We start from the raw sequence: 21,516 nt of genomic DNA, 5'->3' as shown, positions 1-21,516 counted from the left end.
GATGCACAAGTTGATTTAGCCTCAAAGCGCGCCTCCCATAGAAGAGTCTAGCAGAACTAAGTGAGCCATGGTAGGAGTGGCACTGTAACACCCCCGGGAACTGCAGAGCTTCCTGTGTGCTACACCCTGGACAGAGCCATCTTCATCCTGTCATCGAGCTGCATGCTCCTCTACCTTAGCAAGCTGTGGAGCAGCTACCCCTGTGGGATAGTGATGCCTTGGTGCCTGCCACTGGCTTCTGCTCATCTGCTTCCCTCAATAAACCCTATGTGGCCTCACGGTACAGAACTTCTGTGTGTTAACGCCCCCTTTTCAACAATAGTCTGCACTGCCACAAAGCCACACACCGTCTCTGCCAAGTGCTGGGGACATAATGGGCTTGGTTGGCAACTCCTGGGAGATGGTGTTTGCTTGGCCCAGACCAAGACTTGGAGGGACCTGCTGAGGATGTGTTCCCAGCCACAGGGGAGGCTTGAGGAGTGGGCCATCTGCTGCCCTTCAGCCCGAGTCCTTCATGAGTTCATTTGAGTGAGGGGCAGTGAGCCTAAAGTGGAATTGGCACCCCATGCAAAGGCCAAGTTTGTCTCTTGAGACCCTGGACGCCTCCTGGACAGGTAACCCCTGAGCCCCCCCCCCCATTTTTCATCTTAGCTCATTACCTGGGCCTGACTGCCAGCCACCCTAGGCCTCCCCCTGAGATTTGCCTCCAGTCAAAACCATGGTCTGAGGACGGGGGAGATGGCTCAGTCAGTAGTGCTGGCTGCATGACCATGAGAACCTCAGCCAGCTTCCCAGTGCCCTGTGAAGAGCTAGGCCTAGTGGCACACGGCTGTAATCTCGGTGCTGTATAAGTAGAGACGAGAGGATTTCAAGCAAAACCTCAGCAGTGGGGTGTGGGTTTGGTTCTTCGAGGCAGCGTTTCTCTGTGTAGCTGTCTTGGAACTCATCCTGTAAACCAGGCCGGCCTTACTCTCAGAGCTCCACCTGCCTCTGCTTCCCAAATGTTGGCATTAAATGCATGTGCCACCACCACCACCCAGGAACAGTGAGATTAAATCCCAGCTCACCTAGGGCCCCAGCAGCTTCCACACCCACTTCTGCCTCCAGGCACCTCCTCAACAACCTGCCAATGCAGACCCCCCAGCACCTGCCAGAGTCCTCTCCCTGCTCCAAGGACAAGACTTAGGGTCCCACTGGCTTTAGGCCTCTTTCCCCTTGCCTCATTCTACAGCCTCTTTCTCTGGAAGGCCAAAAGAAGCTGCCCAGTACTCTGGGGAGACCGATCTTCTGTTCTCACTCTAGAAGATTCTAATAGGCCCAGTGTGACCTGACTGGCCACAGCAGGGGCTCCTGCCAAAAAGAAGGGCATTAGAAGCTAGGCAGCCTCTCCTGGCAGCTAGGTGCTTGTACCCTGCCCACTGTTGGTTTGCTCCCCACTGCCCTCATACCCACCAGCCTGTGCTGTCCAGCGCACATTATCGCTTCGGAACAAATTGCCAGGACCAGCTGCCAAAAGCTCCTGTTTATTTCACAATTTTGGTAAAACAGGGCATTCTGGGAAGGTTGAACAGTGCTTTGCCTGAGGTCACACACAGCTGCAGTCCCCAGCGCAGCCTCTGACACTAGAGGCTCATCTTCTCCTGTGCAGCTCTGGGCAGAATCTAGAGTCTTCGAAAATTCACTGACCAAATCGGGCCATCCAGGTTTGGTTTGGTTTTGAGAAGCAAAAGTTTCAAATTGCTTGTGCCTGTTGTAGTCCCCAGTACTCAGGGAGTCAAAGTAGGAGGACCTCAAATCAAACTTGAGGCCAGCAGGGGGGCTGCATAACCAGTTCCAGGCCAGCCTGAGCTACATAGCAGAGCCTGCTGAGAGGTGAGATAGGACCTTGCTTTGTTTCCCAGGCTGCAGCACTGGCTCAGAGCACAGGCGTGCATGAGGCATTGTCCCTGCCCCCATCTCTTACTTAACCCAGAGACAACTTAATTAATGAGAAACTATAATGAGTCTGCATCTGTCCCTCCACTGTCACCACATGGTACGACCTAATCAGAGAGGGACTGCTGTATATGCATGGTCACATCCATACTCCAAAGGCTTAGCTCACGAGCCTGTGGAACTCCAGGGGCCTGGATCTCAGGGGCACTTTCAAATTCTACCTGCCATAAGGTAACTAACCCTTACTAACTCACGCCTCCTCACCCACCCAGGGAAGCCCAGGAAAAAAAGGAAAAGTGCTTCTGGATCTGGGCAAGTGAGCATGGAGGAGTGAGCCTACAGCAGTGTCCTGAGGCAGAAAGCCCACGGGCTTAGTGCTCAGCAGCCAGGGACCCCAGGCGAGCTGCAGTAGGCCCTGACTCCTCCGGTGCCTGGGCTGAGCCAGGAAAGCTCAGGGGCTACAAGAGGTGAGCTTGCTGTGGCCCCGGGAAGGAGGCAGCCTGGACCTTGGATGGAGAGCACTGCTTGGTCAGTGACTGAGCTCTCGGGAATGGAGGTCAGGTGCCTGCTGGGCCATTCCTTGGCCACTCTTGAGGGCTCAGGGCTTTTGCTTGCAGCTCATGGCTCTCTTTTGGGTCTTGCCATCACCCCAAGGGAAGAGGCTACTGCTAAGAATTGAGTGGCCAGAACCTTGCCTTCTTCAGGGGTAGATTTTGGGGGAAGAAAACTTTGATGCCATCAGCCAGAGAAGAGAGATACTTAGGCTGCTGGTTGTCTCCCTTCCCTCATATCTGAAGGCTGTGAGACAAGGACCCACCCGTCACCCCACATACTCTCCGCTCGTGGGTTCTGTCCTTCATCCACTCTAATGGTTTGTACATACATGCAGGGTGCTTGGCAGATACTACAGCTTCCTCTAAAGCCCGAGGTGGGGGCCGGGGGGGGATCTCCTTTTGATACTCAAAGCCGAGCATCAGTCCTGCTGCCATTAGGGTCTTCAGAGGGACAGTGGAGAAGGCAGCTGTGGGCCCTGGGGCTCTGAAGAGAGGCTTCCCAGCTGGCCCTGATCCGGGCTGTGGAGGAAGACAAGCTGCAAGCTCTTTCCAGTTGGAGGGCACCTCCAGCCCCCATTGCAAAGCCTCCATCTGGACTTCCAGGCCTGGGCACAGAGAGAGCCATGAGGGAGGGGAGCAGGTTCTGAGGCGAAGGCTGTGGGCTGAGGGATGGAGTCAGGAGAAGGGAGGTACCTCCTTGAGACAATGGGAAGCCAGAGCCAGGAGGGCGAGCAGAGCTAGGACTCCAGCAGCAACTGGGACCCCCAAGGGCATCTGTAGCTCCCAGCTGGTGCCATAATTTCCCTGAGGAAAGAGGAAACAAGAGTCAGGGGTCCGGGGAAGCCGGCAGGGAGGCTGGGCGGGGTCCAGTTCTCACCGTTCTGCTCCAAACCAGCGGATTCTGAAACCAAGTCATGGTTCCTCACTGTTGGGCCTCCAGGCTCTCAGTACTCCTCCCAGAGGTCCCCACACACACCCATGTCCCCTCAAGGCAATCACTGTAGCACCACCAGCCTAACCTAATTGCAAGTGACCAAACAGTCTTTCTGTTTAGCCATCTCATTCTTCGAAAGTGAAACCTTTCCTTCCCAGGCCTCCTGTGAGGGAGGGGCAATGAAGAACCAGCAGAACCCATAACCTCAGGTCAGTAGCCGCCCTTCCTGAGGCCAACTCAAGAAGAATTTCATGGGCGGAGCAGACAAGCTGACTCCACCTCTCAGGATCGCCAACCAATGACGGCAAATTCGAATACCTCATGAGCGGTCTCTAGAAACAGAATCTCCAGCGCCCCCTGCAGGCTGGTGGCATATATAACTAGCAAAGGTTGCCACCCTCTGTGCCTCCCAGAGGGACAACCGTGTGGCAAGACGGCTGGGCACCCATTTCCCCAGCTGTGGTATCCTAGTAGTGAATTTGGTGGCATCTCGATAGGGAAACTGAGGCAGGCGAAGCTCAAGAAATGTGTTGATCTCACAATAGATGGACACAGTCAAGTGGGTGTTCAACAGCTGAGTGTCTCTCAGCCCTGCACAGGCTGTGTGACCAGACCACCTAGGACAAGCCAGTGAATGTGCTCTGGAGTTTTGGGCCTCAGAAATGATCACATATCCTCCCAATACAGTGAGGCACATGCTATGCCCTGCCCTCTCCCGGCTGGCCGGGTAGTCATGCAGCCAAAGGAGCTGGGTTCAGGAAATTGTGACAGAGGATCATGGTAGGCTTCTGAGATCCACAGCCACAAACAGCACCCTCACTAGGTCTTACTTATGACTGGGACCAAGTAAAGGAAGACACACGGAAGGTCAAAGAGAGGGAGGTGCAGTTACCCGGAAGTGAAAGAGACAAGAACAGACTCTGGGGTGGGGGCGAGGTGGTGAGGGAAAGCATGAATGCAGGCATGCACATGCATGTGCCAACACAGATAGCTCGGAGTGGGGCTTGTACAGGTAGTGTCATTGCAGAGGGCCGGAGATGGCAGACTGGGGATTTGGGGGTTCCTTTTATTCTGAGCCCACACTGGGGTCTACCTTCACTTGGATTCCCAAGAAGAAACAAAACGGGGTTCAAATGCACCCTGGGAAACTTCCTGGGATAACACCACTCACCCAGTGTCTCCACCTGTTCACACTGCCCCCCACAATGGGGTAAATTTGATATCATGTACTTCAAAGGAAAGATGAGCAAAGGCCACCTACCCTTATGTCCATGTTTTCTGTTCTTTCCTCTCTACTGTCCCCACATGTGAGGTCTGTGCATGCAAACCTATATATGGAAGTGACAGGCCAAGGCACTTCTACGTCTACCAGGGTCACAGTTTTAGGCACTAATTCCTATTCTAAGTCCTTGAATACCTCAGTCCCCCCATCTGTGAAAAGGCACTACTGGAGAGACTGCCTAGGGATAGCAGCTCTCATTGGAGGGCCCCAAAGCAGTGGGACTTCTGGACAAGGAAAAAGAGAACTGGTCACTGGGCATGGTGCCCGTGCTTTTCGTCCCAGCATGCAGGGGCAGAGGCAGGGGGATCTCTATGACTTCCAGCCCAACCTGCCCTGTTAGGGCAAGCTTGCAGTCCAGTCAGGGCTACAAGTGAGACCCTGTTTAAAAAACACAAGAGCTGGGTACGGTGGCGCACGCCTTTAATCCCAGCACACGGGAGGCAGAGGCAGGCGGATCGCTGTGAGTTCGAGGCCAGCCTGGTCTACAAAGGGAGTCCAGGACAGTCAAGGCTACACAGAGAAACCCTGTCTCGGAAGAGAGAGAGAGAGAGAGAGAGAGAGAGAGAGAGAGAGAGAGAGAGAGAGAGAGAGACCTAGTACCTCTCTATAGCCACATGGTCCTGTAGAGTCAGAGAACCCCAAAGATGTAGGGTAGGAACAAAGGTGCCCAGCACCTAGTTAATACTCGGCTTGAAATCAGGCTCCTAGTGAGCCCATCGTTGCCAAGGGCCTCTGAGCCCCAGTCCATGGATCTGCAGAATGGCGAGGTGCAAATGTTCCCCTAGGGCCTTGGGAATGCTGACAGGCTGCTGCCTGTACATCGCAGAGTGTGGAATGCTGGGGAAGTGTGTGTTGAGGGGTGCAGGGCATGAGGCCTTTCTTACTTCTCAAAGGTTGCACAAGCCACAAGCTTGTGGGCACGGACACTCTTCCTCTTTCCCCTCAGTTCCACCTCAGTGTCCCTGGTCTGGTAACTGAGCACCACCCCCCTCTCTTGTGTGCTTCCGAGAGACAGGACTGGGCTGATCCATCCCAAACTGTGGAGTTGTTCTAAGGCCGGCCGACCCGTTCCTCGTTTCTCGTCAGCCCTGCCATGATTCCGGCCTTCACTTCACTTCCTCCTCCACAGGACTGACCCTCTCATTTTCTGTGAGGGGTTGGGACCACAGAGGCCCCAGCTTCTTTTTGTCCTCAGGTGGAAAGGGAAGGAAAATCCAAGACAGACAGGTCTTCTTGGGGCATCCTTGCTAGGCGTCTGGGGTGCTGGAGGGGGGTTGTGCAAGGGAGGGGGGACTTCCAGCTGATCGGGCTGCAAGAGGAGGCGCCCCTCGCTACTAGCCTACAACCTCAGCAAGCCTTGGAATAACCTGCCTCTACCACACTCCCTCCACCCATTCTTGGCGCTTGTCATGACCCCAAGAATCTTCCGGTGAGGTGAGGTGCCACCTTCAAAAGTGCAGGAGTCCCTAAGCGTGGATGTCTGCCGCACACACTCTGGCCTCTCAGAACCATCTCTATGAATCTTCCTTCTCCATCTGCTCCAGGACCTGCGTGCGTTAGGTGGAGGAAGCCCAGGACTGTCAGAGCTGGGCCAGGTCAGCCTGGGCCCAGGGTATACAGGGGCTAGTGAGGGATGAGCAGGCTGGTCTGATTGACAAGGGGTCTGAACAGGGTATGGCTACGCAGAGTCCCCGTTCCCCCTATCTCCCTCTCCGGGTCCCCACCCCCGCCCTCCCACGCACCTGTGCTGGCCTCCCCCCAAGCCCCGGGGCAGCACTGAGAGATCAGAGGACTCGGAGGAGTCGGGCTCAGGGGGAGGGGGCGGGGAATTTCCCCCCACGCCTGCCTGGGCCTGCTCCCCTCCCCTTCCCCTGCCAGGTGGGGGGCACCGCTTGGGGAATTCCACCACAGGCAAGGCTCCGGAGAGCCTGGGCTGGGGTCCTAGGGAGTGGAAGAAATGGTAGCGAGAGAGGGGGCGGACCGGAGCCAGGGGCGCAGCTGCCTTCCTCCCCAGACACCAGCTGCCCCTGCCTGTCGCGGACTGAGCGTCCACGATTCCTGCTTGTCTCCCGCGATCAGGGGCAGGGAGTGGTGCTTTCTTATTCAAGCCAGCCGCGGCGGCATCAGGGGAGAGAGGAACGCGAGGACTCCGGAAAGATGAGCGTGTGAGCGTCTTACAATGAATGAGTAGATTGAATGGGAGTGCGCTCGCGCACTTGGATCTGGGTGCCCGTGTCGGTCTGTCTCGGTGCCGCCGCGGGAGGGAGTCCTGTAACTCCCCTTTGGGGTCCTCTAGAGCTCTGCTAATAACCTAGCCAGTCCTCCTCTATACCCTCCCAATAGAACCCACACCGACTCTGAAGGAAGAGAAGAAAGGGTGGGAAGGCATGTGTTGGGACGGTGGGGGTCCGGGGGGACAGGCGTGGGAGGCGTCTGGACCTGCTGCCTGCGCTCCAATCGCGGGCGGGGCTTCCAGTCTTCTCTAGGGGTGTGGGACAAGAGGGGAGGGACCTGTAGGGACACAAGGGGGCCAGGAGGCAGTGCTTTAGAGACCTGGGTGAGGGAGACCCAGGCTGCAAGGCATAGTTCGATGAGGTGGGTGTTGGGGCCCAGGTATGACCCAGAGCTAGAAAGCCGAGCCTGAGATCATCCTCCGGCCAGATACCTTCTCTAGAGACCCCTGAAGAGCCACAGCCGGGTAAAGATCTCGGGCAGTCCCAGACCGGCAGTGCCAAGCAAAATAAGAACAGGACAGACGACCAGAGAGCAACGCCCCTGCCCCCCAGGACACCTGGGAGGCCCTAGAGCGACCCCGTAGGCTTCCTGTGTTCTGGCCAAGGCAACAACTCTGGTTAGGGAAGATGGGGACACCGGCTCTGCAGGGACTCCTCCTCCTCTTCCTGCTGCTGCTGCCTCCGCAGCGATGGGCCTCAGCAGGGAGCCTGCACAGTCCAGGTGAGTTAGGCACAGTGACCAGGCCAAAGTCACTACTATGCTCGCTCCTGGGCGTTTGCGCCCAGGGATGGGACCCCAAAGTTGGGGAGGCGGAGGAGCAGATGGGTGGGTCAGCTGAGCAGCCCGAAGGCCCCCTGGGGGATGGGGAGTGGGGAGTACTGGCTGGTACTAGGCAGGAGTTGGGTGAGGGGTGAGAAGGCCCCGTGAGCTTCCAGACTTCTTCAGATCCCGCGGTTGCGGGGCAGGCCTGTCCGAATGCTTCCAGGTGAATGGCGCTGATTACCGCGGCCACCAGAACTACACTGGCCCGCGCGGGGCCGGACGCCCTTGTCTTTTCTGGGACCAGACGCAGCAGCACAGCTACAGCAGCGCCAGCGATCCTCAGGGCCGCTGGGGGCTGGGTGCGCACAACTTCTGCAGGTTAGGAGCGGCGGTGTGTGGCAGGGGTGCGTTCCAGCAAGGCTGGACCAGTGGTGGCAGGAGGCGGGGCAGAGAGGAGGTCTGCTCTGGCCTGGCACAGTACCCTCAGGAAGATTTAGGGGCGGGGCCTATCTCATACTAGGTTCTCAAGGGTCGCAAAAACCAAAAACAAACAAAAACACCCCTCTCTAAAACAAAACAAAACAACAAAAAACCAAAAAACAAAACCGACTTTTAAAATGTGTAGTTCTTAGGTAACAGTTTTCTGCAAGGCCTCCATTCAGGGACAAAAGGTTTACACCCTCAAGGGGCCCTTGAATGCCAGATCTGGTTGGCCGCAGCCCTTGGAATGTTTGGACTGGCTCTGCACTACTTACTTGAGCTGCATTTACAATTCGTAGTATGAGGTGTTCAAAGCCACAGCCACTTTTCTGCTCAGCCACAAAGCTGAGGGCTTACCATTTGCACACCTTTAAAGTTTTATGGAAGAGAGGGGTGGTGAAGACCCACTGAAGTCAGGGGAAGTTCTGTTAATGAGGGCAAGTCTAACCCTTAGAAAGGGTTCCACAGGCTCTTCCCTTGGGAAGTCAACAATCAGGAGGCGGTGGGGGAAACTAGAAAGTGTAACTGACAGAGGGAAGCTGGCCTCTAAAACACACAGAAGCACGGTGGCCATACTGCATAGGTCTTGGGCAGGACAATGGGTTCCACACCACCTCCCTCCCAACCACAGAAACCCCGATGGTGATGTGCAGCCCTGGTGCTACGTGGCAGAGACCGAAGAGGGCATCTACTGGCGCTATTGTGATATCCCCACCTGTCACAGTGAGTGCACTCAAGAGCCTAGCCAGAGGGTCTCTTTCAAAGGTGAGACTCTGACTGTGCTCCCTCCACAGTGCCTGGGTACCTGGGCTGCTTCGTGGACTCTGGGGCACCCCCTGCTCTCAGTGGTCCTAGTGGCACTTCCACAAAGCTTACAGTCCAGGTGTGCCTTCGATTCTGCCGCATGAAGGGCTACCAGGTACTGTCCTTGGGCCCAGACCAGTGACCCCTGACCTTGACCTCAGGACCCCACCCAGCTCCCAACACCCGACACCAAAATTTGATACTAGCTTCTGAGCCTCACCAATCACCCGACCCCACTACTCCGCCCATATCCGCCATCTTTGCCTTTGGGGTCACCCAGTCTGTGCTCCCAGCTGGCTGGTGTGGAGGCTGGTTATGCCTGCTTCTGTGGCTCTGAAAGTGACCTGGCCCGGGGACGTCCGGCCCCTGCCACCGACTGTGACCAGATCTGTTTCGGCCACCCAGGCCAGCTGTGTGGAGGCGATGGTCGACTGGGCATCTATGAAGGTGAGATGTAGACCAGATTGAAGAAGAGAGGAGTCTAATGTGCCAGTCCCCTACTAGGAGTGGAATCGGGAAAGCAGCATTTGATAGGAATTGATGCGAAGGCGGGGCCTATTTAAAGAAACTGGGCGGAGTAAGGCCTAGTTGGAAGGGGGAGTCTTTCTGCAGAGATCTCTGCGCTAGAAAGACAGAGCCAGACTAGCCTCAGTTTCTTGACCGCCTGCCCTGCCCGCAGTGTCTGTGGGCTCCTGCCAGGGAAACTGGACGGCGCCTCAGGGTGTCATCTACTCCCCGGATTTTCCGGATGAGTATGGGCCAGACCGGAACTGCAGCTGGGTAGTGGGCCAATTGGGCCCTGTGCTAGAGCTCACCTTCCGCCTCTTCGAGTTGGCTGATTCTCGAGACCGGTTGGAGCTCCGCGACGCCTCGTCCGGCAACCTGCTCCGTGCCTTCGACGGCGCCCATCCGCCGCCGCCAGGGCCGCTGCACCTGCGTACTACTGCGCTGTTGCTCACCTTCCGCAGCGACGCACGAGGCCATGCTCAAGGCTTCGCGCTTACCTATCGCGGTGAGCCACGGGCCGGCCCTCCTGCCTGCCCCACCCCCACCCCCGCACTCCTGTCCACCTCACCTCACACCTCTCTCCGCAGGGCTGCAGGACACAGTGGAGGACAGAGCATCTCCCGAGGATTCGGCCGAGACTCCCGCAGCGGACCCCGATGGGACTAACGTGAGCTGCAGCCCCAAGCCTGGAGCTGCACAGGCTTCGATAGGGGGTGAGGCTGGCTTTGCAAGGTGGGGGCTAAACAAGAATTGGTCCCTCGGAGGCCTGTACTCATCGCACCCTTGTGCCCGCAGCCCGAGTTTTCTCCACCGTGACCGCCATCTCCGTGCTGCTGCTGTTGCTCCTGTCTCTACTGCGGTTGCTGCGTCGACGGTGCGGGCGCTGGGGCAGGGCCTGAGGGCAGACCTCGCACTTGAGCGCCTGATGCCTCGTGCCTCGGGTGTGGGGGCTCTGGTGGGGAGCTGGGACCAGGGAACAAAGTTAGGAAGGTCCTGGGTTCTTGAGTGGGTGAGGCCTTGGGAGAATTGCGCACAGGTTCGCAGGCAGAGCAGGATGTTAGAGGCAGGACTGGGTGTGGGTCCAGCTGACGTCTGCTCCCTCTCTAGGAGCTGTCTGCTGGCTCCAGGAAAAGGGTCTCTGGCCTTGGGACCTTCCCGGGGCCGCGGGAGAAGCTGGGCTGTGTGGTACCGCCGGCCCCGAGGGGTGGCCCTGCCCTGTCCCCCAGGGGACTCTCAGGTTGAGGGTCCTGCCGCAGGCTACCGGCCTCTGAGTGCCTCCAGCCAGAGTTCCTTGCGCTCGCTCGTCTCTGCTCTCTGACCCCAGACCTACGGGGGTCCGTCCACAACTTCTGCCAGCAAGATGGACGCCGGAGATATTATGCAGCACCCTACCTCGATCTTGTGCCCTTTTAAAGGCAGCTCAGTCTCTGGCCATCTCGGGGAGCCCAGAAAACCAGACAGGAAGCATCCGGTGCTATTTGGGAACTTGGCCTGACCCTTGGGGTCCAAATGGCCAAAGCCAAAGTGCAAAGGGAATCCACGGCCCTAATCCATGGACCTTGATGTAAGGGATGGTGTCTGGTTTCAGGGCTCTTTGCACCTCTTTTAGGGGATGGTCCTGGACTGCTGCCCTTGATGAAAAGTTAGGGGCCAACAAAAGTGACCTAAAGACTCACTATCGACTTAAAATAAAGGACCTATTTTGGTAGAGGCTTCACCAAGTTCTTTGCCCGAGGGAGGGACTATGCTAATAAGGGTGTAGGGCAGGAGGGAAGCAGGTGAGATGCTGGGCTTTTCTCAGCGTTGTGAGAGAGGATGTGGAAGCTGGTTATGGGTGGTTTTTTTTTTTTTTTTTTTTTAATAAGGAAGAAGCGCCTTCCTGGTCCCGGCCAGAGAAGAAGGGAGCCGAAGGTTCTTTCCTGGCCTCCTACCTTCACTTGTTCCTTGCTTGTACAGGGCAAGGGTGTGACTTGTGGGTGATAATAGGGAACAAATTGGGTGGAACCCAAGCTCGAAGAAGCCTGGCTGGAAGGGCTGGGCCTTGCCAAGGACTCCAGGTGCGTCACACATCTTAGACGCTGAGGTACCCGGCCAATGGGTACCTCCAAAGTGAGGCGCTGCGCTGGACTCATCTGAAGGGGGGGTATAGCCAGCAGCACCTTGGACAGGGTCTGACTGTGGGCTTAGGGCTGGGTAGGCAGGTCGTGTACTGGAGGTGAGTGCCCAGAGGTGTGGTAACCTGGAGGTCACTAAGAAAGCTGGGGTGTGAAATGCTGATAGACGCAAGGTGCCAGGGCACTCCAGTGGAGGAGCCCGACCCAGAGCATCACGTCCCAAGCCAACAGCCACCCCATGCAAAGAAGGCTGGAACCGCATATGTTAAAAAGAGAAGGCCTGGGCGGTCTGGGGGAGGAGCATCTTCGCCTGCTGCGCCCATTGGTCCTTGCCACATGAACGTCAGGAATTCAGCGCGCGAAACACAGGCAGGGTGGCTGGGCTGAGGAGCCGGGGTGGAGCCTGGCGTCCCCTCCGGCGTCCGGCCGCACCCGTCCTCCCGGCTGCGGCGAGAAGCCCGGCTGCCGTTGCGGCCAACGGGAGCTCTCCCTGCGCTGTTCTGCCACGGTGGAGCTGGACGTACTGAGCTCCCACAGCCGGGTCGCTAGCTTCCTCTCCCCTGCGGGGGCGTTGAGCTCACGCGTGCGCAGCGCGTGAGCAAAGCGGGCCGGGACCCCAGGCTGACCCAGTGCAGGGCGACCGGACAGCCCGGAGGTGAATAAGGATGAGCTTCCCAGCGCTGCAGCTCCACTGAGGAGGAAGCCCAGGGGTAGAGGGTCGCCAGTCGGCCGCAGTGCGTGAGGCCATGGCGTTCCTGACCGGGCCGCGCCTTCTGGACTGGGCTAGCTCGCCGCCACACCTGCAGTTCAATAAGTTCGTATTGACTGGCTACCGGCCGGCCAGCAGTGGCTCGGGCTGCCTGCGCAGCCTCTTCTACCTGCACAACGAGCTGGGCAATATCTACACACACGGTAGGTGAGCCGCCTCCCACTTCATGCTTCCCGCACTCACGGCAGGCTTGCCTGGGAGCAAAGCAGCCCCCCAAGCCCAGATCCTGGGCTGTCACTGCCCTGCTTGGGCCAGGCGCCGCGGTGACAAAGCTGTCATTGTCCCAAGCTTCCTTGCCAGCTTCTGCTTCCCCAGCCGTGCCCCAAGGCAGGAGAGGGGGAGCAGAGTAGGAGCCAGTTTAATCCCGCTGAGCCCTAGGGGTAAGAATCCCGGTGCCCCCTTGGTAATCCTGCGCCCTGGGCACCCTCCCCCTCCAGCGCTCGTCCTGGAGATGGGCTTTCACTGCCTAGGAGGAGTCAGAAAGAAGAAGACCGCCCCTGCCCAGCCCAAGCCCCTCCTCACGATGGCCTAGTGTCCCCTCTACAGTACCATGGGGCTCCGCCTGGTGGCCCGTCGTCGTACCCCCTCCCTCCCCCTTCTTGCGGGCCCCTAGAGCGCTGCTGACACAGCCCTGGTCTGTCCTTGAGCCGCCCCAGCTGGGAGAGGGGACTCGAGCCAGCTAGATTTAGACTTGGCTTTTCTCTAAAGGAGCGGGAGAGTGCTATTGTTTAGCGAGACCCCCACCAAGAGTGGGGCTGAAGCCTGCATTTGTCCTCTATTAGGGCTACGCCAACTGCCTGTGGGGAAGGGTGGGAATGGCCAAGGCCAGCGCTGGAAGGAGCAGAGCTCCTGAGAGCAACCCCCAACGGAGGACAGGCTTCTTTCGGCCCCTTCCCCTCGGTCTGGCCTTTCCTGGCCTTCTTTATGGAAAACAAAAAGACCCAAGGCCTCCATCTGCCTGGACATTTGACAGTGTTAAGTAACCCTGAGGCTGGTGTGTCCTTCCTGTCCTAACCAGAACTCAGGCTGAGGTCATGCTTCCCCAGGGGTCTGCAGGCACTCTGGGACAGGCAGGCAGACCTGGTTTGGCCTCCTGTGTGGCAGGGAGGAGTTGTCTGCTCTGTTCATCATCCTTGACCCTTTGCCTACTTGCTGGGCTCAGCTGGGACAGGTTACTCCAAGCCTGTTTCTACACCTGCAAAGTAGGTCTCATTGTCTCTACTTCCAAGACCTGCAGTGAGCCCTGACAATAACCCTTCTGAAAGCCCACAAGACCTGCTTCTGTGTGGGCTGGCAGGAGCACTAAACTCTGCCTTGCTCTCTTTCCTGTGTTTTCACTAGTCAGGCCACCTTATTTTTTTACATTTATATATTAACTTAGCGTATGGGTGTGCATTTGCCAAGGAATGTGGAGGTGAGAAGACAACTTGTGAGAATCTCTCCTACCACGTGCAGTCTGGGATCAAGCTAAGGTTGTCAGGGTTAGTAGCCTGTACTAAGCTATCTTCCTGGGTCTGATTGATACCTTTTTTTTTTTTTTTTGGATGTGACTGTTTCTTTACGCTGACTGTCTGATGGGCAACTATTCTTCCCTCTAGGGCTAGCCCTGCTGGGCTTCCTGGTGCTGGTGCCGATGACCATGCCCTGGAGTCAGTTGGGCAAGGATGGCTGGCTAGGAGGTACACATTGTGTGGCCTGCTTGGTCCCCCCTGCAGCCTCTGTGCTGTATCACCTCTTCATGTGCCACCGGGGAGGCAGTCCTGTGTACACCCGGCTCCTTGCCCTGGATATGTGTGGAGTCTGCCTTGTCAACACCCTTGGTGAGCCAGGGCCCCAGGAAGGTGGAGGCAAGGGCCACTGGTGGGAACCCTGGGGTGGGAAGATCAGCTAGCTTGGATTTAAATCCTCTTTGCTTTCTCTCTGCAGGGGCCCTGCCCATCATTCACTGCACTCTGGCTTGCAGACCCTGGCTTCGTCCAGCTGCCTTGATGGGTTACACAGCACTGTCAGGTGTATCCGGTTGGAGAGCCCTCACTGCCCCCTCCACCAGTGCCCGGCTTCGAGCCTTTGGATGGCAAGCTGGGGCCCGCCTGCTGGTGTTTGGGGCCCGTGGAGTGGGGCTGGGCTCAGGGGCTCCAGGATCCCTGCCCTGCTACTTGCGTATGGATGCACTGGCACTGCTTGGTGGGCTGGTGAATGTAGCACGTCTGCCAGAGCGCTGGGGGCCTGGCCGCTTTGACTACTGGGGCAACTCTCACCAGATCATGCACCTGCTCAGCGTGGGTTCCATTCTCCAGCTGCATGCTGGTGTTGTGCCTGACCTGCTCTGGGCTGCGCACCACGCCTGTCCCCCAGACTGAGCTGCCGCCTAGCTGCCAAGCCAGCCTACCCACAGCTTCCTGGGATAAATAACACCACCTTTCCTCCTTCTGCTGGTCTGCAAGGGTCTGGCTCCCTGGAGGAAGCACACATGGGACTTCCTAGCTGGGAGACCACTCTTCATTCTTCCCTGTGGATTAACCTCTTCCTGACCCAGGCCTTCAAATTCGAGCTGCCCCTCTCCCTGCCATCTTCCCTCCAGGGTACTATTTCACTGTCAGCTAGAAGGAAACCATTCTTTCTTTGAGCCTCAATTTACCCTGTTTGACCTGTGAGTTCATGTCTGACAGTTGAGCCCAGAACCACTACCCCATCTTGCTGCTCCCATAAGACACCTCCTGGATTCTTGAACTAGCCTCGCTGCCCCTGCTTCCTGACCTCCATCTACCTGCCCTGCATGCCAGACCTCTCAGCAGCCACAACTTTACCCTTCCTGTCATTCCTGCAGTCAGGATGCAGGGCAGTGGGACCAGGATCTTATCTCAGGACCAAGCAGCATTGGTCCTGCCTGTATTATCTGGCCAAGAGACATAAGGGGAGCTGCTGCTTTTCCTAGGCAACAGGCACAGATGTGGAATGGAGGCTTTGGACTCAGGCTCCACTGGACCAAGGACTCATCGTGTCAGTGCCATGGTCTGACTGGTTGACCTGCCCACCAGAGAGGTGTCTACTCAGGAAATCTCTATACAGTGGGTGGCTCCAGCCTGCTGGCCCAAGGGCACTCTATAGCAGGGTACCGCCTCACAGCCAGATTTTCCTGGAGGCCTAAGACCCTGGACAACATCAATAAAGGGACAGAAAGCGCTGTGTTGCCATATGAGCAACCTTGGGTGCTCCCAAGACTCATTACTTTTTATTAGATACAGAAGTTTCTGGGGGAGAGGTGGGCAAGAGGGTCAGAGGGTTAAAAGCACCAAGGCTGGGTCTGAGGCTCAGGCTGGATCTAGCGAGTCCTCAAACAGGCTGAGGAGGTTCTTTGGCTCAAAGGTGGGGCAGGGACCTCTAGGAGGCTCTGAGTCCATGTCAGTTAGGTCCAGGATATTCCTTGGGAGAGATGGGGGAAAAGGAATAAGACTTTGGATCCCAAGGTTAACTGTGCTCACCTGGGCCCTGGGCTTGCTCAACTCCTCACCTTCGTATGCACCTGCCCCGAGGGGTAGAGGTTCTCCTAGTGATCCGGGACAGGATGGTCTCTGGGGAGAGTGAAGGACTACAAGAAAGGACAGGACAAGCAGAGAGTTGAGAGCTGGGGAAGGTACAAGGCCATAACTGAAACCATAAAGACTGACCGCTGCCAAGTGCTCCCATCCGACCACGTTCAGGGGTCACCTCTGTCCCTTGTCAGGGTCATCTGAGCTGGATGTCAAGTTTTGGTAAATGGAGCTTTTCTGGCCTTTTGCTATGTTACAAAGAGTCTTCAGAGTGATGGAAATGGTACTATAAAGGGAGGGAGTCCTGAGTGTATGGCTCTTTCTTGCAGCAGTTTCTTAATTATACACTTGTGCCCTTGGCTAGCAGACACCTGGGACTAAATGGATGCTCTCAGAACAGGGGCTTACCAGGTTCTGAGAGCCTCCACCCAGGGGAGGGCAGCACTATCCCTGAATGGGGGGGGGCTTCTACAGAGGTGGGGGCTGCAATCCCACACTAATGACTAGTATAAAGTTGTACTGAATGTCACAGCTGCCTACACAGACCAAAAGGCACATCTATACTGCCAGTCTTTGTGTGACAGAGGCCCATCACCCTCCTCTCCATGGTCCCTGCGACTCCTTCCATGTGGCATTGACTATAGTAATGTACACACATATGCACGCGCACGCACGCACCCACACACACACCCCTATGTCCTAGACTGTCACTCACCCTATGCTGTCATCATCCCAGCTGCTGGAGAGGCTGCTGTCCAGGAGGGGGCTGCAAGGTGGAGAGCCAGGTGGTGTGGCTGGTGGGCCTGGAGGCTGCAGCCAACTGGCAGGATGAGCCAGGCCATGCCAGAGCCAGCACAGCAGAGTGATCAGGGCCTAAGGGAAAAGTGAGCCTCAGAACCCAAGCCTTGTGACAAAAATCACAGTACTTAGGAGGCTGAGGTAGGAAGATGATGAGTCAAGGACAACCTGGTCTATACAGTAAGCACAAAGGAGCCTCAGGGGACGAGGTAGGTCCCTTGGGTAAGGGACAGGTCGGGTAGCCCAGGACCATAAAGCCTTACCTGCCACAAGGCCCAACCTCGACTCAGGGCTTCAGCAGCCATATACCACAAGACATTCCAGGGCCGCGGCCGCCTCAGCATGGGCAGGGCCAGCAGAGCCTCAGCTGTGGCTCGCAGCTGGGGGTCAGGCTCCAACATCATGGTGAGGACAGAACGCAGCTCAGAAGACAGACCTGGCCACGAGGTGGGGCCATGTTAGGGGCTAGGGTACTGACTGGGCCCTCAGTCCAGTGGTGGCCCTACTATTAGCCACCTTGCCACAGAAGCTGATGGTAGCTGGCTCTGTTTCTGAGCCTCCACTCACCAGCAGTGAACTCAGGGGGCAAGTATCCCTGGCGCAGCTGCTGCCAGCCCTCCCCACCATGGGGCAGTTCCATGTTGCAGGCCACTTCCAAGATGGTAAGTCCCAGACTAGGAAGGACAGGGTATAAAGACAAAAAGGCCGAATAAGCTTTGCCACACAGGTCCCAGTCCCATGCAGCATCTTCGTGGGAAAGAGCTGCTCTCTTCCACCATAAACCATAAAGTTAGTAGGAGAAGGGTAAGGAGCTGTAAGGAGACCCCTGGAGAGCCAGTGAGCACCAGTCAGGAAGGATCTTGTTTGAAGTATGGACCCCACACTTAAGCAGCTAACATGTTGCAGTGGCGGTCCATCAGAACCCCACTGACATGCAAATTGGTCTCCATGGTTATTAGGGTTGGCAGGGCAGCAGGAGCCAGTGTAGACTCAGAACCCTGGGCCTGGGTACAGTCCCAGATATTAACTGTGCACTCCACCTCATTACTCTGCCTGTGCTGAGGCACAGCCATAGAGCTGCGAGGAGATGCTAGGCTGTAATGTAAAGGGGCCGCTGGTGGGGCTATTGCTTTCTCTTGAGACCTCTTCGCTAGTGGGCAGGGTCAGCACCCCCCAGGCTTGAATGCCCTCCTATCCTAGTGCACCAGGAAAGAGCTCCCTGTTGGGCAGTCCCTCCCTTTCTGCTGACCAGCTCCCGGTAAGGGACTTTTGCAGTCCTTCATGACCTCTCCACGTCCCAGGCTCACCTGAACACATCTGCCGCTGTCCCGTAGGATCCCTGCAGCAGTTCTGGGGCCATGTAGCGAGGGTCTCCCTCCTGAGCCTCACCAGCACCAGTTGAACCCAGCTCCACCAGTAGTCCAAAGTCACCCAGCTTGCAGCGGCCCCGGGGCCCCAAAAAGATGTTGGCAGGCTTGACATCAAGGTGAACTAGGCCTTGACTATGTAGATGGTCCAGAGCCAGAAGAGTGTCCCGCAAGTAGCCCCAGACCTGGGCCTCTGGCAGGCTGGCCCCCCAGGCTTCACAGTGTTGCTGCAGGCTGGGCCCGCAGAGCTCTGTCTGCAGGTATAGGATGCCGCCCTCCTCCCAGGCCCTCTCCAGTCTCACACAGTGTGGGTGCTGCCCCACCTTCTCGTGGCCGCCTACCTCAGCTAGCTTACGAGTCCGGTCTTTGGGGCCTCGGAAGGGAGACATGGAACGCTTAACAGCATAGAGCCGGCCATCTTCCTTGGAGCGCACCTGGAAGGGAGATGTTGCCCAGTGGGAGCATGGAGGACAATCAGATTTCACAATATAGGGGAATACATGTCAGTGTTGGGCGCCTGCTGCAGTGATGACCAACTAGACACCTGTCTACCGCAGGATGGTACATCAGAGACCCAGCAACAGAGGGGATGGGACAGACCTCTGCCCTCTGACCAGGGCCCAGGCCTAAGAGAAAGATTTAGTCCCAAAATAACAGGGACAATGTGTTCTGTTGTGTCCAAGCTTTCCTCTGGAGAGGAGAGCTGATCCAAGGGCCTGTGCTGCTTGTATTTTGAATAACATTGTGTCTTTAAGCAATGCTTGTGTAAAGGAAAGCTACTATTTTAGAAAATATATGAACAATTGGAAAATTAATATCATATTAAAGAAAACAAAATTATAATGGGTGCAGGAAAGGTACAGCTTTTGAGCACGCTAGCTTAGGGTGCAGGGTGGACGGCAGGGTCAGCTCCAGGCCAGACAGAACCAGCCACGGGCACCAGCACAGCCATCTCCAGGCAGAGAGGGGGCAGCAGAGAACTACTGCAGGCTACGCAGCATCCTGGCCAGTGTGCAGCAGGAGGCAGAGCATGTCGGTGCATGACCCAGGGATGGGGAGGTGCCTGTAAGCCCGAAAGAGACAGGCTGTGGGGGCTGGGGAGACGGCTCAGAGGTTAAGAGCACTGTCTGCTCTTCCAGAGGTCCTGAGTTCAACTCCCAGCAACCACATGGTGGCTCACAGCCATCTATAATGAGATCTGGTGCCCTCTTCTGGCCTGCAGGTGTACATGCAGATAGAACACTCATATAACATAAAATAAATAAACCTAAAAAAAAAAAAAAAAAGGCAGGCTGTCAGAGAATAAAGGCAGCAGAATGCCTAGGACACTTGCACCGAGGGAGGGGAACCCAAGGCAAAGAGGTTCCCCAGAGAAGCTAGGAAACCACCTTCATTTACCTTGAAGACCTCTCCATAGGAGCCATGACCCAGGCGGCTGAGCCTCTGGAAGTTCTGCTGAAAGAAGGACTCTGGCCGGCTTGGGTCATACCCGGGACTCTGCAGGGTCTCTGAGGTGTCACCCAGGAATGACACCCTCCGGGGCCGGGGCTGGTGCCAGCCTGGGGTCCGAGGAGGGAACAGCCGGCTGATAGGGATGCTGCCCTTGGCAGGAGGCCGTGGTGGAAGGCTCCGGCTGAGGCCCCCAGGCCTTTTGAGGGAAAAACCAGGCTCTGCATGTCGGAAGTAAGCTGGAACTGGGATAGGGGTACCACTTAGGGGTGGTGGGGTGCCCTCAGTGGGCATGGACATGGCTAGTGCTAGAGGGTCAGAGCACAGAGCAGTGTGTCCACTCAGACAGTGCTGGATCCTGTGGCCCACAAGAGAGCCACTTCTTTGCCACATACACGTTCTACTTTCCACATGAAGGTTGTGTGGGTCACAAGCACCTGTGGAGGAGGGAAAGAACCGGCCATCACACACCTGTACACAGTGCCTCCGAAGCCTACAAGTGGCACACACATGAAGTCAGGTCTCATAGGAGAGTATAAGCCAGGCAGCTGGAGTTGACCACTCGGCCTTTCTCTCTGCAGTCTCTCCCAGGTCTCTCATCACCAGAGCCATAGAAAAACAACTTCCAAGTTCCCAAACGTCCTTTCTTCTATTTTCAGAGTTACTGCAGCAGAACTGATTCTCTTTTAGACTATCCATATAAAATATGAAGAGACCTGGGACTTCTCTCCAGAAAGCGACAGAATAGAGGAAAACTATTCATCACCATCTTAAGCCTCTGGGTGTGGCACTAAAGACAGAGAAAAGGAAACATTTACAGAAGAAACTCCAGCAAATCTTGGTAGTACATGGAGGAACAGTAACTCCAGCACTGTGGGCACACGGCCAGAGGTGAGGCTCGCTGCTCAGCTTCCGGTCAGAGGTAAAGTGCCTGCCTCGGAAGAGCAGGCTCCCACCAACTACCCAGGGCAGAGGCTGCATCTCTGCTGACTGGTAGACTAGCCAGGCCCTTTCTTCTCTCTCCCCACTGCCTCACCGACAAACAAGATGGAGGTTCTACATTAGGCCTGGCAGGCTGAGAAGGCCATGGTCCACGCCCCAGCTCATTCAAAGGAAGGGAACTAACTCCACATGGAAGAGGCAGCCAGGGAAAGCCAGAGGCCTCTGTCTTGTCCCGCCTCCTGAGGCAGCAGGGCCAGCCAGGGGAGAGCGCACCACTGTGCGCGGCACAGCTTAGATACACTACCCTGGGACAGAGGCAGGCTGTAAAACAGAGCCCTAAGGCTGTCCCCAGGAAGACGAGACGTTGAAACACTGTGAAGTTCATATCTGACAATGCTGTCAGAAAAGCCAGTGGGGAGTGAATGGAGAAGGGCACAGTGACCGTCACCTACAGTCCCAGCACCTGGGCACAAGAGACAAGAAGATACGTAGTTCAAGGCTGTTCTTGGCTTCATATAGAATTCAAGGCCAGCATGAGTTTTATGAGACTCTTCCAAAAAAAAAAAAAAAAAAAGGGAGGGGGACCTGAAAGATGACTGAGCAGGTAAAAATGCTTGCCTTGCAAGCCTGACAACCTCAGTTCAAGCCCCAGAACCTACATAAAGGCGGGAGGAGAGAACAACTCTACCATATATAATAATAATATTATAATATAATATAATAATATTATCCACCCTGGTAATATCTTTTAGCAAATGAGAGTTTTAGGTCTTAATTGTGGGGTTGGGCATGGTGGTGTATCCCTGTAATTTTAGTAGGGAGACTGAGGCAAGAAGCTTACAAAGTAGAGCTCAGCTTGGGCCACATATCCAGACCCTGTCTCAAAAGGAGGAAGCAGGGGCTAGAGAGATGGCTCAGTGCTAATAGGACTGACTGCTCTTCCAGGAGACTGAGTTTCATTCCCAGCACCCATATGGCTGCCAGGGAAACCTGACACCCTCTTTTGGCCTCCATGGGCACTGCTCACATGTAGAACACAAGCATACATCCAGGA

The 21,516-nt window shown here is 56.3% G+C and overlaps 3 protein-coding genes across 5 annotated transcripts; 2 read left to right on the top strand and 1 right to left on the bottom strand.

The window, feature by feature from the left end:
- Positions 1-7,533: 7,533 nt before the first annotated feature.
- Kremen2 (kringle containing transmembrane protein 2) lies at positions 7,534-11,247 on the top strand. 3 transcript variants are annotated; one of them, XM_051168338.1, is made up of 9 exons: positions 7,534-7,660; positions 7,906-8,080; positions 8,814-8,905; positions 8,977-9,101; positions 9,280-9,433; positions 9,666-9,998; positions 10,081-10,206; positions 10,289-10,367; positions 10,601-11,247. In XM_051168338.1, the coding sequence occupies exons 1-9, from the start codon at positions 7,567-7,569 to the stop codon at positions 10,809-10,811; spliced, it is 1,389 nt and encodes a 462-aa protein (XP_051024295.1). In that variant the 5' UTR covers positions 7,534-7,566; the 3' UTR covers positions 10,812-11,247. The 3 variants fall into 3 exon arrangements, with proteins under 3 accessions (XP_051024295.1, XP_051024294.1, XP_051024297.1); XM_051168337.1 differs by lacking the exon at positions 10,289-10,367 and having other exon boundaries at positions 9,397-9,433; XM_051168340.1 differs by lacking the exon at positions 10,289-10,367.
- Positions 11,248-12,058: 811 nt separating this feature from the next.
- Paqr4 (progestin and adipoQ receptor family member 4) lies at positions 12,059-15,572 on the top strand. The gene is made up of 3 exons (XM_051168341.1): positions 12,059-12,519; positions 13,975-14,196; positions 14,303-15,572. Exons 1-3 carry the CDS (start codon positions 12,354-12,356, stop codon positions 14,734-14,736), a joined length of 822 nt encoding a protein of 273 aa, XP_051024298.1. The 5' UTR covers positions 12,059-12,353; the 3' UTR covers positions 14,737-15,572.
- A 78-nt stretch (positions 15,573-15,650) lies between these two features.
- Positions 15,651-19,975, bottom strand: Pkmyt1 (protein kinase, membrane associated tyrosine/threonine 1). The gene is made up of 7 exons (XM_051168336.1): positions 19,470-19,975; positions 18,012-18,505; positions 17,272-17,378; positions 16,968-17,140; positions 16,622-16,779; positions 15,888-15,965; positions 15,651-15,799 (listed from the first exon to the last, which is right to left on the bottom strand). Exons 1-7 carry the CDS (start codon positions 19,911-19,913, stop codon positions 15,688-15,690), a joined length of 1,566 nt encoding a protein of 521 aa, XP_051024293.1. The 5' UTR covers positions 19,914-19,975; the 3' UTR covers positions 15,651-15,687.
- Positions 19,976-21,516: the final 1,541 nt, after the last annotated feature.

The sequence above is a fragment of the Acomys russatus genome, chromosome 25 (assembly GCF_903995435.1).
Source record: "Acomys russatus chromosome 25, mAcoRus1.1, whole genome shotgun sequence".
Classification (NCBI taxonomy): Eukaryota; Metazoa; Chordata; class Mammalia; order Rodentia; family Muridae; genus Acomys; species Acomys russatus.
This window is presented reverse-complemented; position numbering and strand designations above follow the sequence as displayed.

Bases quoted from the DNA above. Each gene is read 5' to 3' on its own strand.
- Kremen2 (XM_051168338.1), top strand. From the start codon at position 7,567: ATGGGGACACCGGCTCTGCAGGGACTCCTCCTCCTCTTCCTGCTGCTG. The intron at 7,661-7,905 runs GTGAGTTAGGCA...GTTGCGGGGCAG, and splicing joins AGGGAGCCTGCACAGTCCAG to GCCTGTCCGAATGCTTCCAG. The intron at 9,999-10,080 runs GTGAGCCACGGG...CTCTCTCCGCAG, and splicing joins CTTCGCGCTTACCTATCGCG to GGCTGCAGGACACAGTGGAG.
- Paqr4 (XM_051168341.1), top strand. From the start codon at position 12,354: ATGGCGTTCCTGACCGGGCCGCGCCTTCTGGACTGGGCTAGCTCGCCG. The intron at 12,520-13,974 runs GTAGGTGAGCCG...TCTTCCCTCTAG, and splicing joins GGGCAATATCTACACACACG to GGCTAGCCCTGCTGGGCTTC. The intron at 14,197-14,302 runs GTGAGCCAGGGC...TTCTCTCTGCAG, and splicing joins CTGCCTTGTCAACACCCTTG to GGGCCCTGCCCATCATTCAC.
- Pkmyt1 (XM_051168336.1), bottom strand. From the start codon at position 19,913: ATGTGGCAAAGAAGTGGCTCTCTTGTGGGCCACAGGATCCAGCACTGT. The intron at 16,780-16,967 runs GTAAGGCTTTAT...CTTTTCCCTTAG, and splicing joins GAGGTTGGGCCTTGTGGCAG to GCCCTGATCACTCTGCTGTG. The intron at 15,966-16,621 runs GTGAGTGACAGT...CCTTTCTTGTAG, and splicing joins TGGGATGATGACAGCATAGG to TCCTTCACTCTCCCCAGAGA.